The following is a 13409-nucleotide window of genomic DNA, read 5'->3' as shown; positions in this document are numbered from 1 at the left end:
AGAAAAAAGGGGGAGGGGAAATTGTCCAGTCCATAAGTACCTTTGTTGTTCATATGTCAATATCAGATATATATAACTATAAGAAATATACATATAATTGATTCCATGTGGAATGATAAGTTGGCTTCTTCTGTTTATGTGTTTAAATTTTCGGTATTTCTCTTTTATATTCAAAAGGTGATTTATTTATTTTTTCATTTTGTTCTAAGTAAGAATTGAATACTAAGGTTTTGAAAATGCTTTGACTTTAAAATCGAGCGACCAGCAACAAGAACACAACGTACGTCCTTGCCTTCTTGATAGATATAAAAAGTACGTGCTTGTGGTTTTTTGATTATAGAAATATTTGGGTTTGTAGCTAAACGAGATGGAACTCTTCAATGTGAAGATGCAGAAAATTAAAAATGACAGACGAAATCCCAAATGTTCTCTCATTTGCGAATTACACCAACTATATACCAATTTTGGGAACCGTTCTTAGTTTCATTCTGATCGTTTTTGGGATTTTAAGGTAATCAATAATATTCAACACACTCATCTTCTTTACACAACACTTGTTACCTGCATAATTGTGTCATCTAGGTGGTTCCAGTTTCTTATATATAGACATATTTACACTTGTATGCAAATTTGCCGACCATTTCATAAAAATATTACAAGTTTCGGTAGAATTTGACATCACAATTTTAAAAGTTTGACCTAACAACTAAACAGTGGTTGTTGATAGACGTCAAAAGGTTATTTGGGCCACATCTAAGATCATTTGGAGACAAAACTCAGCTAAATACAATAAGTGTAAATACATTAATTGAGAATGGAAATGGGGAATGTGTCAGTGTCAAAGAGGCAACAACCCGACCAAAGAGCAGTAAACAGCCAAAGGCCATCAAAGGGTCTTCAACGCAGTGAAAAATCCTGCACCTGGAGGCATGCTTTAGCTGGCTCCTAAACAAAGATGTGTGCTAGCAGTAGCTCAGTGATAATAGACGTGATATTATTAAACTCCTAAATATATAAATGAACTAAAATAAAAAAAAATTGTACAAGACAGTTAAATGCTAGAGGCTCCTGATTTAGGACAGGCCCAAAAATGTGGCTGGGTTAAACATTTTTTGTAAGATCTTAACCCTCCCCCTATACATCTAGCATTGTCTAGCCAATGTTAAAAAAACAAGCACACAGCAATACACACAGTAAAACTCATTTTAAAAGAAATCAGACTTAGATGTCAGAACAGGTAACAAAAGAAACTAAGCAAAATGACAATGATACATAAATGTTTTGTCTATTCTGTCAGGCAACTCTTCTTTTGGTACCATATATATTTTCTTTTCAAGTCTTTTGATATCTTCTGTTACCAGTACTTTACTTGATTGTCTTTATTTATATTTATTATTTCATTTAAAAAATCAGGCTATTTTGAATTAAAGTAGTATACAGTGGCGGATCCAGAAATTTTCATAAGTGGGGGCCCATTGACTGCCTAAGAGGGGCCACTATATGGACGCTTCAATGATTCCCTATATAAGCAACCAACTTTTTTCCAAAAAAGGGGGGCAAGCCAGGCCAAGCCCCCTAGCCCCCACCTAAATCCGTCTCTGGTATAACTATATATTTGGGTTAAAATACAATCTTCTTTATATGTTTGCAGATTAAATGATGAAAATATTTTTCGCAATTTTGGTGCAGTGACTAGATTTGAAGAAAAAATGGAGCAACCAGGATACAAATTACAGAATCCATTCAGCATTGTGCTATCACCTGATTTGAAACACTTAGGTACATGCTTATCGATAGTGCCATAGGATTAAATGTTAAGTTTTGCAAGTTTCTTTTCACCTTTACTGTCAAACTCCTCAATTTCTTCAGTTTCAATATAATAAAATTATTCCTTCAACAGATTGTGACCAGGTTTAATTCTTGTCATTTGTACTCTAAAACAAAACAATACAAAACAATAATTTAATTGTCAATCAAAGACAACCTAGAATGGCAGCATAATTACAAAAAAACGTATAGCTGTATAAATATGTGTAACTTCATAAACAAAAAGTCTTTTCACAAGTGAATTTGAAATCATGTCTTCTATTTTCTAGTTTCAGGGCTAGGCTTTTTGAAGTATATAACCTTCAATACAACAAATCTAGGATCACAAAAAAAGAAATTGAGTTATCTTTAAACTAATTAACAACAAATCTTTTTGGTTTTCTTTTCTCAGATTTGTCTTTAAAGCAAAGTTGCTTGATATACATTTATTGGGGAGCTGTGATCACAGAATTTTTCCAAGAAATTCAAAAGCCTTGGTTAGATATACTGGAAAACTTAAAAGCAGGAGAGTGGTTGAAAGAGTCTACATTGTTTGTAGAAACAGGGATACAGTAAGTATTTCAGATAAACACATTGTATTGTAAGGGAAAGGCTTGTACTACCCTAATTTATTTAAAATGTAAAACTTTTGTTCCTGGGTAACAGTTTTTATAGTTTTAGAAATTGACAAGCATTTACTTAGAATCAAGGTGGTGAAACTATTAAAGCAAAACAATAGATTTGGTTAAGTTTTATAATTATTTATAGGCTTTAGAACAGTTGTTTACAGTTTAACATATGAGGCAGGCTTAACCTGTGAATTGGGATAAAGTCTGTATAAATTAGTTTTTTTTTCAATTCAAACATGTTTAAAACATGTAAAATAAAAGAAACAGAAATACCGTAATGTTTCCGACTTTAGTTCTGTTGTTAGAGATTTAGTTGTGACATTATTTAAGTTATGACGTCATATTCAATGTAAACAAAGAAACACTTTCATCAGGTAATGTTTATTTCATATCAAACAATTATATTAAAAAATGAATTGGTATTGAGTATCAAGCCTATATTTTACTAGACTGATAGATATATTATTTTACTCAAAGTTTCATGCAAACGAGACTGGAAAAAGGAAGTACATTGTAGATTTCTCTGCAACTGCGGAAATTCAAAACTTGACAAAAAAAAGTTTGAACGATTTTGAGTTTATTAGTACAATTTTTATGGATTTTTCTACGGTTACAGGTCCCTCTTAAATACATATACATGTAGTAACAACCTAGATGACTGCTAAGGTGAAAAAGGAAAAATCAGGCAAGCTGAATTCTGGGGTTACCAAGTAATTTTCCTTTTGTAAAAACTATAAGATAAATTTATGAAGATGGTATTATAATTCTGATTAAATCATATTTAACATAGGAAGAAGGATCACAAGCCCAGTAGTCAGCACTTTTTGTGCTGACATGAATTGTCATTGATATTGTTATATTTATAAATGGGCCCCTATCATAGAATAAATAATAAATGTTAAAATTTGATTGAAACACCACTTATGCATATCGCAAGAACAAGTAAGACTTCAATGTTAATAGATATTTATTTATTTTTAAGCTACTATTGCACCACCATATATATTCAATTGTTGTTTTATTATATAATACTTCTTTTGTGTTAAAATGCCATTCTGTACACCTTTGTTCATACATGTTGTGCTAGTCTATTTGTTACAATAAAGAAAATTCATTATAAAAAAAAAATATTTATAAATTTACTGTTTACAAATTTTTTATTTTTTTTAAATACTAAGGCTTTTCTAACTCAGGCATAGATTACCTTAGCTGTATTTGGCAAAACTTTAAGAAATTTTGGTCCTCAATGCTCTTCAACTTCATATTTTATTTGGCCTTTTTAACTTTTTTGGATTCGAGGGTCACTGATGAGTCTTTTGTAGACGAAACGGGCGTCTGGCATATACTAAATTTAGTCCTGGTATCTATGATGAGTTTATTGATAGTTAACCGCATACACTCTTAAATTATAACAAGAGTTTTTGATATCAGATTGCATGACTATTTCATCAATGAGCAAAATTTAGTTATGTGTCCAAATGGGTCAGTTAGAAATACATGTACTTTTATATCATCTTGATTTCTTTGTCCTTGATTATAAACTATTTTGTTCTATGCACACTCCAGGTTTATTAGAACCAAAAGTTAGGTAGTAATACACAGTTAGGAGTTTAGTTTCGCATTATGGCCCCTGTGGATTTTTCAAATAGGAAAGTTATTATGTAATAAAATTCATTTTTAGACAGATGAGTGCTAATTTAGCCTTCAAAGGTGGTTTATAAGAGCATCAAGATTATGTTTGACATGTTTTATGGGCTGTTTTCTGTTTTTCAGTCCGTATTTTCATAGCTGGACCGGCCATCGGTCCAGAAATTAATGTACTGTTTACAAACACTCTTTTTCTACACGAAGTTTTTGACGCAATTTTACAAAAAAATGAGACGAAAGACATATGATTTTCATTGGATTTGCTGAATGATATATGTACACAGTTTCAGAAAAGGTATTACTTCAAGCGATTGAAATTCGACTTTTAGCCAAATTTTGGGGAAATATGTGACATCTTTCCCCCCCTTTTTGCAATATTTTATAACAAATAAATGCAGATTGTTGCCATGGATACACCAAAAAGAAATTATATTTTGCAATTTTATATACTGGAAATAAAATCTATGGAGGATTCTGATTACATACATATGCCCATATATGACACAAACAGTAAGCTTGATATTGCAAGAAAGCAATGAAAAGGGAATGGTAAAATTCATAAGGGCAAATTTTAGTATTTTTTCCTAACTGTTTATTGCTACCTTAGCCAATACCATTAATTGGTGTTATAAGTTCAAAAGTTAGTAATCATTCCTAGTTTAATCATGCTATGCTTTATCAATAATTTAAAAAAAATGCTACATTGTAAGTCTCTTACAGTGCTTATCCAGTGACCTTTGGGGTATCACATTTGCAAAGACCAAAACAGTTTACCAAATTGCAGTCAGATTTCTACTCCAACTAACTGATCAACTGGTAAAATATTTTAGCAGATTGCTCAAGTGAAATGTTGTTAGTATGAAGTGAGTGCTGTAAAATAAAAAGTTATACTTACCATCCAGATCCAGTCAGTTGATACTTTTGTCAATCATTTCTAACACAAATAATATCTTACTATAGTATGAGTCACTGAATAAAATGGTCTAATTTTAACATGGAAACTTCTATCATAAATAAATATTATAAATGAATAGTTCAAAACATTGTTTTGTAGGTGAATATTTTATAGCTTTGTCTTCTAAGATGAAGTTATTGTGCAATTGTGATTCGAATAACATTTTCTATGCAAATTACTGATCTGCTGTCATTAAAGGGAAATAATTTATATTGAGTTCAAATGTACACATAAAATTTAATCAATGATACGAGGCTTATGATTTTGCCTACAAAAGATTCATAAAAAAAAAATGAAATGCAAAATTAGTATGAAATTGAAGGGCATGTAAAACACAAATTAGAAAGGTTTTGCAAAATACTGCTTATAAGATATCTTGTACTCCTTGGTAGACAATTCTTTATACTTTGAACAATTCAACATTTTGCAAAACAGCTGTTAATTGTCTTTCATCATTAAATAAGTTTCATTGTTCGTTTTAGAACAGAGGATAAAAGTTAAATAATAACAGAAATAATGTTACAACAAATTAAATGGGGAAATTTGATATTTGTCAGACAGAACAAAATTTTGCTGATTATTTGTAATGTAAATTATTTCCCTTTATTGCCAGTAGATCAGTAATTTGTATACAAAATGTTATTCGAATCACAATTGCACAATAACTTCATCTTAGAAGACAAAGCTATAGAATATACACCTACAAAACAATGTTTTGAACTATTCATTTATAATATTTATTTATGATAGAAGTTTCCATGTTAAAATTAGACCATTTTATTTAGTGACTCATACTATAGTAAGATATTATTTGTGTTAGAAATGATTGAAAAAGGTATCAACTGACTGGATCTGGATGGTAAGTATAACTTTTTATTTTACAGCACTCACTTCATACTAACAACATTTCACTTGAGCAATCTGCTAAAATATTTTACCAGTTGATCAGTTAGTTGGAGTAGAAATCTGACTGCAATTTGGTAAACTGTTTTGGTCTTTGCAAATGTGATACCCCAAAGGTCACTGGATAAGCACAGTAAGTATAGACAAAAAATACAGATAAGGAAGAAAAATTTATGACAATTCAAGAATAAGATTTTAAAAAATAGCATTGCCTTTCATTAAATAATTTCTTGAAATTAAGAAGAAATCAAACAACTTCATCCATGTTAACAACATTACTTTGGTAAAGAGCTTGCAAGCAATATGATATTTTTTTTTGTTAAATTCCAGATTAAGTCCAGGAAAACATAAACAACTCATGAAAAACCAACCAGAAGTGACAGGAGAGCTTTTAGGATCTAGACCAAGAAAAAGATACCCAGCAATAGTTATAACAGTCATAGAAAATATATCAGATTTAACCAGCAGTTCATATCCTCAAATTGTAGGTGATTATATTTAGCTATGCTTCATGATGGAAAGGGCTCAGTTCTTATTAAATTTATGGCTAAAGATTAATTTCTCTTTGGTCCATCTGTTCATTTTAAGCTCACCTGGCCTGAAAGGCCAAGTGAGCTTTTGCCATCACTTTGCGTTTAGTGTCCAGCGTTCGGCGGCGTCCGTCGTTGTTCACTTTTACAAAAATCTTCTCCTCTGAAACTGCTGGGCCAAATTAAACCAAACTTGGCCACAATCATCATTGGGGTATCTAGTTTGAAAAATGTGTCTGGTGACCCAGCCAACCAACCAAGATGACCGCCATGGCTAAAAATAAAACATAGGGGGAAAATGTAGTTTTTGGCTTATAACTTAAAAACCAAAACATTTAGAGCAAATCTGACAAGATGAAACGGACAACCTTTTGATGGGTTGCTGCCGCTGAATTGGTAATTTTAAGGAAAGTTTGCTGTTTTTGGTTATTATCTTGAATATTATTATAGATAGAGATAAACTGTAAACAGCAATAATGTTCAGCAAAAGTAAGATTTACAAATAAGTCAACATGACCAAAATGGTCAATTGACCCCCTAAGGAGTTATTGTCCTTAATAGTCAATTTTTAACAATTTTCATAAAATTTGTAAATTTTTACTAACATTTTCCACAGAAACTAATGGGCCAAGTTCATTATAAATAGAGATAATTGTAAGCAGCAAGAATGTACAGTCAAGTAAGATGAACAAACACATCCCCATCACCAAAACACAATTTTGTCATGAATCCATCTGATTCCTCTGTTTAATATTCACATAGACCAAGGTGAGCGACACAGGCTCTTTAGAGCCTCTAGTTCAATCATGCAAAATTTGCTTGTTCTGGGATCTGAAAATTTAGTGGTGTGTTTTCCATCTGCATTATGAATTTGCAATTCCTTTTAAATCAGTGAATTCAATGATTCATTAAGAAATATGGCATTGTGGACCTTTTATATGATCAACATTCTTCCTTATGTTGGGGTGTACACTAGCAAAGGGCATGACCAAGGGATTGGCATGTATTTTGTGAGTTCAACTGATTTAAGTTACTAAATATATTATTATATAAAAGTTACAAAATGTCTATTGTAGTAATTAGTTGAAAACTTGAATTATTTTATATTTATCAGGTTGCAGTATTTTCTGTGATACATGTTCAAGATACAGTATGTAATAGTGATACACACATAATGTACCAATATCTTAAAACAACAGACGACCAGGTGACAACATTACAGGTGAGTCTTTAACCTTGGTTCCTATTTCTATGTTATATAATAAAGGTTTATGTAGTAAAGAGAATATACTGTTGTACTAAAAACTAATTTTGGTATTTTATTAAATTTCTAAACTGCATATAAGAAGACAAATATAGCACTAAATAGTTTGTTGTTAGAGAGGCTAACATGGTTCTCTCAGTCTTTACTAGAAGCTGTTTAATGTGAAGTGTTACTTCTCAAAGTGGATCCAGGGGGCTCTAAGGAGCTCCCCCCATAAGATTTTGTAAGTTATATAGGGTATCACAGCCCCCCCTTTTTTTCCCTAATGAAAAGTTCTGAATCAGTCACTGTTTCTAGTACAGAATATGAGATATCTGACAAATAAGTTACCTGTACATAAAAATTGCATATAAAAGTGAATGTAAATTGAAAATGCATGCGATTAATTTTTTTTCTGAGTTCAATATTTTGACTTTGTCACACCTAAATCTGAGGCTAGATTCTTTTTTAACTTCCATAGGACACTTTTAAACAGGTTTATGACATCTGATTTTCATTTTAAATTAAAGAGAGATATTTGAATCACTTTCAATTTTAAAATAAACAGCCTGACTAAAGCCAGCCCCACCTTACACACTCAAGTAGATAGTGGGGGCCGTCTTTAGTCAGACTGCTTTTAAAATAACCATGAATAGAGTGCTGACTAAATTACTATGTCACATGGAAACTATAACTCTTCATCTGGTAGTTGACCTTTTTGATTTACTGGACTATGATAAAGAGAAACAAAAGTGGATAAAGAAATTTCTTTTGAGCCTAGAGCAATTGCAAATAATATATAAAAAAAAGAAGATGATGAAAGATTTCAAATGAGACACTCTCCTCAAAAGACCAAATGACACAGAAATAAATAACTATAGTTCATCATATGGCCTTCAATAATGAGCAAAGCCCATACTGCATAGTCAGCTTAAAAAAATGCCCTAAATCACAGAAGTAACACAATTCAAACGAGAAAACTAACTGCCTAATGAAGTACAAAATAAGGAGGACAAAAAAGAAATATGTTACACAGCTCCTTAATTGGGAACTTTATTTGTGTTATCCCCCCTTTCATTGGATCTTCTGAAGTTTGTTAGTAGCAAGTTTATGATGGGAACTTTTCAATCATCTTTTCTTGACTTCCTTAAACTCTCTTGTTAGATAGTTTATATTTTCACCTAAGGCCTAAGACTATTTTCCTAAGTAATCTTGTTGAATTTTTCCATTTTTTTCAGCCTCTGTTTGTATCACAGTTACAACAAAGTGAAGTATCCCCAGGAGGAGATAACTCCATTAATGATAATGACAATGTGGATTCACATACATCTGTCAGTCAAGACAATGTAGCACAACATAGCAGTATAATTGAAAACAGTGATTTACATAGACAGCCTCAGAGTGAAGACCATCCTCATACAGGATCTAATGGTAAAAATGTACAGACACACTCATCAGAATGTGTAGTGTGTCAAACCAAAGATGTAACAATAGCCATTCTACCATGTCGTCATGCATGTGTTTGTGATACTTGTTTACAACAGTTAGATAAATGCCCAATGTGCCGTGGTTATATCGTGTCATATTTCAGAATAGGAGATGAAGACAATTTTTCTTCTCATGATTCTAGTCATAGATCTTCTAGAGAAGGTATATCACATAGTAGATTGAATGGTGAAAGTAGATGGGAACATTTCAACAGACGCATCAATGAATTCCTAGGATTTCAATAAATGGATTATTTTTAATTTATTGTTATTTATTTTCATTCATCAAGAAATACATTTTATTTCATTACATAACAAGCAAAAGTAACGCAATAGATTTCAAGGATTAAATTAGTTTTGTGCTTAAAAAATCTCATTACAATGATATGGATAAGACAGAATGGTAAACTTGCACTAAATTTTATCTCAAATATAAAAATATTTTAATATTAACTTATTGAAAAGGTAGTCTCACTAATACAACTAGTATTTATTAGTGTTGTCAACGGTTAACCGGTTAATCGGTCGAACGACCGAATACCGAATACCAAAAGCGCTAACCGGTTAACCGGACTTTTTTCCAATTTCGATAGATTTGATAAAAATTTGTGTTGAAAATCAAATCATTAAATAGTTATGTTTATTTAAAAATTGTCGTCGTGGTAATTAGTTTGACAGATCAATTGTCCAGTAGATTGATTGCTATTGTTAATCCTGAAAACATAAAATTAATTAGAGTTCGGGGCAGGATCTGTAAGAAACATAATTAGTAAACATGTTTTTTTAACAGTAACTTTAAATCAGTAATGAGATTTAATTTTACTAATTACTTCATTATTTCGTTTTCGATATAATATTGTGTAAACCTACATTTGAATGTGCAACCTCCGTAGTGCAAGGGTTAGTCTTACTTTAAATTAAAAAAAATGTGAAATGCAAACCAATGTGAATGTACTCAACGTATACGTGAAAGTACGAGTAACATGCTTAAAGAAAAAAGCAAACACAGTGAAGAAACAGGTCGTACAGCATGTACAATATGCATGCACCTATAGTTGTTAATTTCTGCGTCGTTTTGGTCTCTTGTGAACAATTGTCTCATTGGCAATCATACCACATCTTCTTTTTTATAATTAATCATTTCAAATTGAAACACACCCCATGATTTTCGGAGACAACAAGAGAAAAGGAAAGAATAATCGGTTTCAGACATATGACATATTCAATTCTACGAGATTAAGAATTTTTTTTGATTTTTTAATCTGCAGTTGGTACAAACGCTATAGTTGATACGGTGTATTTGATTATTAAAAGTCAAACTTCGCCAGGAATCCTCAAAGACAAGCCTTATAATGCTAAAGGAAAAACTTCAATTCTAAAAGCGTATTTATGACTTGGATGAAAGGTTGTCAAATTGACACTCATACCACATCTTATATCTATGTGTAGGGTTCTATTGAGTAGGCTTTCAAACACCAACTTAAATTACCGGTTAACCGGTTAATCGGTCGAACGATTATCCGAGTAACCGGTTAGACAAAAGTGTACGATTTGACAACACTAGTATTTATCATAATCAGGATTTAATATGTCACTGAGTGACTAGTAGGTAAATAGACCACTTTCGAGTTCATCTGTCACCGGAAAAAACTCGTCAATTATACGCGCCTTTATCACCGTCATTTGTGCGTTTAGGGGCGTCGTCACTTCCCTTCCAATGTTGAGCGAGTGGTTGGAAAACTATAATTCTATATTGTACGAATTATTCGGCAAATTGAATTCTCAAAATTGACAATCAACACTGCTGTCATTAGGGAATTGTCAGTAAGTACCTACAGAGCAACCATTATTTCTAGTTTATCATGCACAAAGACGTTCACTAAGACGCTTGATGAACGTAAATAGTGCAGGGATACAGGCGAGCCCCTCTATCTGGTAAATGACGTCATAAAGGCGTGCATAATTGACGAGTTTTTGCCGGTGACGGATGAACTCGAAAGTGGTCTATTACATTGTTATTTATACAAATTGATATGTATTAAATTTTATGTATTCTTACATGTTCATATTTTGTTTCTTTTTGTTATAATTTTGTTTCTTAATGTTATTATTTTGTCATTTTCATTAACTTACTGTTAATCAAAGATTTCAATTTTGTGTATTGTATTTAATTTGTTATAAATGATTACTATGATCAGCAATGGGCACCATAATTTGGCTCAATAACATATCTTATATCTTGTTTGAGATGAAGTTATATACATTGTACTCTTGTTGTGTAATCATTGTGATTAATATTTATTTTTAGATTAAATATAAAACTTGACTGAAAAGTGTTATTTTTTTTTTATATACACCCGCTCTACAGAATCTGAGGTATAAAGGATCCCTTATGTCTGTATGTCTGTTCATCATCACACATTTGGGTTCCAGAAGATAAATAGAGAACAAATTAATTGCAATAACAAACAAATTATATTTTATTTCTCCAAATGAATGCTAATCAAAAAAGCTTTTATATTGAACAAAAAAATACATAGCTATGGTCCAAAGATGACATATGTAGTTAAAACACATACCTCATATACAAAAGATTAAATACCACAACCAACAAGATATTTTTAAAAAGCTTCAAACACTAACATAACATATATATACAATCACAGAAAGAAGAGTGTTTAATCCTTGCTGCAAACGCACTGTGTCAGGAAAATGGGAGAGATCAATTGAGTTGATGCTTATTCAAACTAAATTTAGGCCAAAAAGCACCCTTATGGCCTCTTCTTCTGATATATCATTAAAACAGGAATAAAATCATTTTTAAAACATAGGACGAAGTGAGCTTTCCTCATCACTTGGTGTTTTTTTGTCTGTTGTTGTCTCTTATCTTTTACAAGAATCTGCTCTAAAGCTACTGGACTAAATTCAACAAAACTAATTCACAATCATCACTTGGGTATCTTGTTTAAAAATTTTCTGATGACAGTGCCTGCCAATCAAGATGACTGACAAGCTAAAAAAAGAGCATAAGGAGTAAAATGCAAGTTTTGTCTATTACTTACAAAACCTTTATAAATAAGGGATGACATCAAAAGATCAATGAAGGATAAAAAAAAACTTAATTCAAATAGTTTGGGGGTGGGGGTTAAACTTGCTGCAAGTTTTATTTATCCTACATTGATTTTACATATATCCATATGGGTCAATCAACTTTTCCCAAATTAAGTTAAGAGGGGGGTGGGGGTTAAGTAAAAAAACTGTGAAATAAGTTTGTTATCCTGCATTGAACTTTTGATGTTGTCCCTAAAAAAATATACACAGAAACTTTAAATTGAATGTCACTCATAATAGGAGTAGTTGTTCTTAAATGAGGACTTTTTGTAACAACTTTTGTGTTTTGGGCAAAAATAACCATAAACCATATGTAGCAAGAAAACACACAAATCTATCAGCAAAAAAGATCAACAAAAAAGAGAATTTTTGTCATGAATTCTATTCTCATCTACAATGTTGGAGAGTGTCCTTTGTTTGATATGCACATAGACATAGATAAGGGCATATGCTCTTTAGGGCCACTGGTTCAGAAACACAGTATTGTATTTCAATACTTAATCTATTTACTGTTCAGATTTTGTTTTAACATTTATGTCATCAGGATTTACAATTCGTGCCTGGGTTGCTGACTATAAATATGAATCCCCATGTATATATAGCAGGAACATATATATTGATATACTATTCCCAGATAAAGCTTGCCAAATAATTGACACAGATTAAAATATAATGTTTTCAGAGCATTCAGATTTGTTTGTTTTTTGTTTTGTTTTTTTGTTTTTTTTTTTCTTCTTTTTTTTTAGGGGGGGGGGGGGGGTAAAGATTGCATACCATGCAACCAAACCCCATATGTTACTGACTTGATATATAAATCTTACAAGGCTTATCACTACCTTTTTGATACACATAATGTATTGTATTGATAACAACATTCTATATATCCTATCCATGAACATTTCCAGAAATTTATCAAGGCATTAAATGCTCAGATATTCAAGTCACAAAATGATCTCACATTTGTCAAGAAAATTACATATTTTTTACAAGGTGCAGGAATCTAATAACTGTTCTAAAAACAAAATTGATGTCATTGTTGAAATCGTCAATTATAAAATCGAAGTTATCTCCCATTGTCCAGAATTTTAGTTTAATTAA

At 31.5% G+C, this 13409-nt stretch overlaps 1 protein-coding gene across 1 annotated transcript; it reads left to right on the top strand.

The window, feature by feature from the left end:
* Positions 1 to 356: 356 nt before the first annotated feature.
* On the top strand, positions 357 to 9688 carry LOC134712177 (cell growth regulator with RING finger domain protein 1-like). Its single transcript, XM_063573464.1, has 6 exons — positions 357 to 511; positions 1652 to 1779; positions 2219 to 2378; positions 6271 to 6424; positions 7585 to 7692; positions 8952 to 9688. Exons 1-6 carry the CDS (start codon positions 405 to 407, stop codon positions 9444 to 9446), a joined length of 1152 nt encoding a protein of 383 aa, XP_063429534.1. The 5' UTR covers positions 357 to 404; the 3' UTR covers positions 9447 to 9688.
* Positions 9689 to 13409: the final 3721 nt, after the last annotated feature.

The sequence above is a fragment of the Mytilus trossulus genome, chromosome 3 (genome assembly GCF_036588685.1).
Source record: "Mytilus trossulus isolate FHL-02 chromosome 3, PNRI_Mtr1.1.1.hap1, whole genome shotgun sequence".
Classification (NCBI taxonomy): domain Eukaryota; kingdom Metazoa; phylum Mollusca; class Bivalvia; order Mytilida; family Mytilidae; genus Mytilus; species Mytilus trossulus.
Note: the sequence above shows the minus strand (reverse complement) of the source record. Positions and strands in the feature narration are given on the sequence as shown.

Excerpts from the sequence above, each read along its gene's own strand:
- LOC134712177 (XM_063573464.1), top strand. The coding sequence starts at position 405 with ATGACAGACGAAATCCCAAATGTTCTCTCATTTGCGAATTACACCAAC. Across the intron at positions 1,780-2,218 it reads ACCTGATTTGAAACACTTAG|ATTTGTCTTTAAAGCAAAGT; the intron begins GTACATGCTTAT and ends TTCTTTTCTCAG. Across the intron at positions 2,379-6,270 it reads TTTGTAGAAACAGGGATACA|ATTAAGTCCAGGAAAACATA; the intron begins GTAAGTATTTCA and ends GTTAAATTCCAG.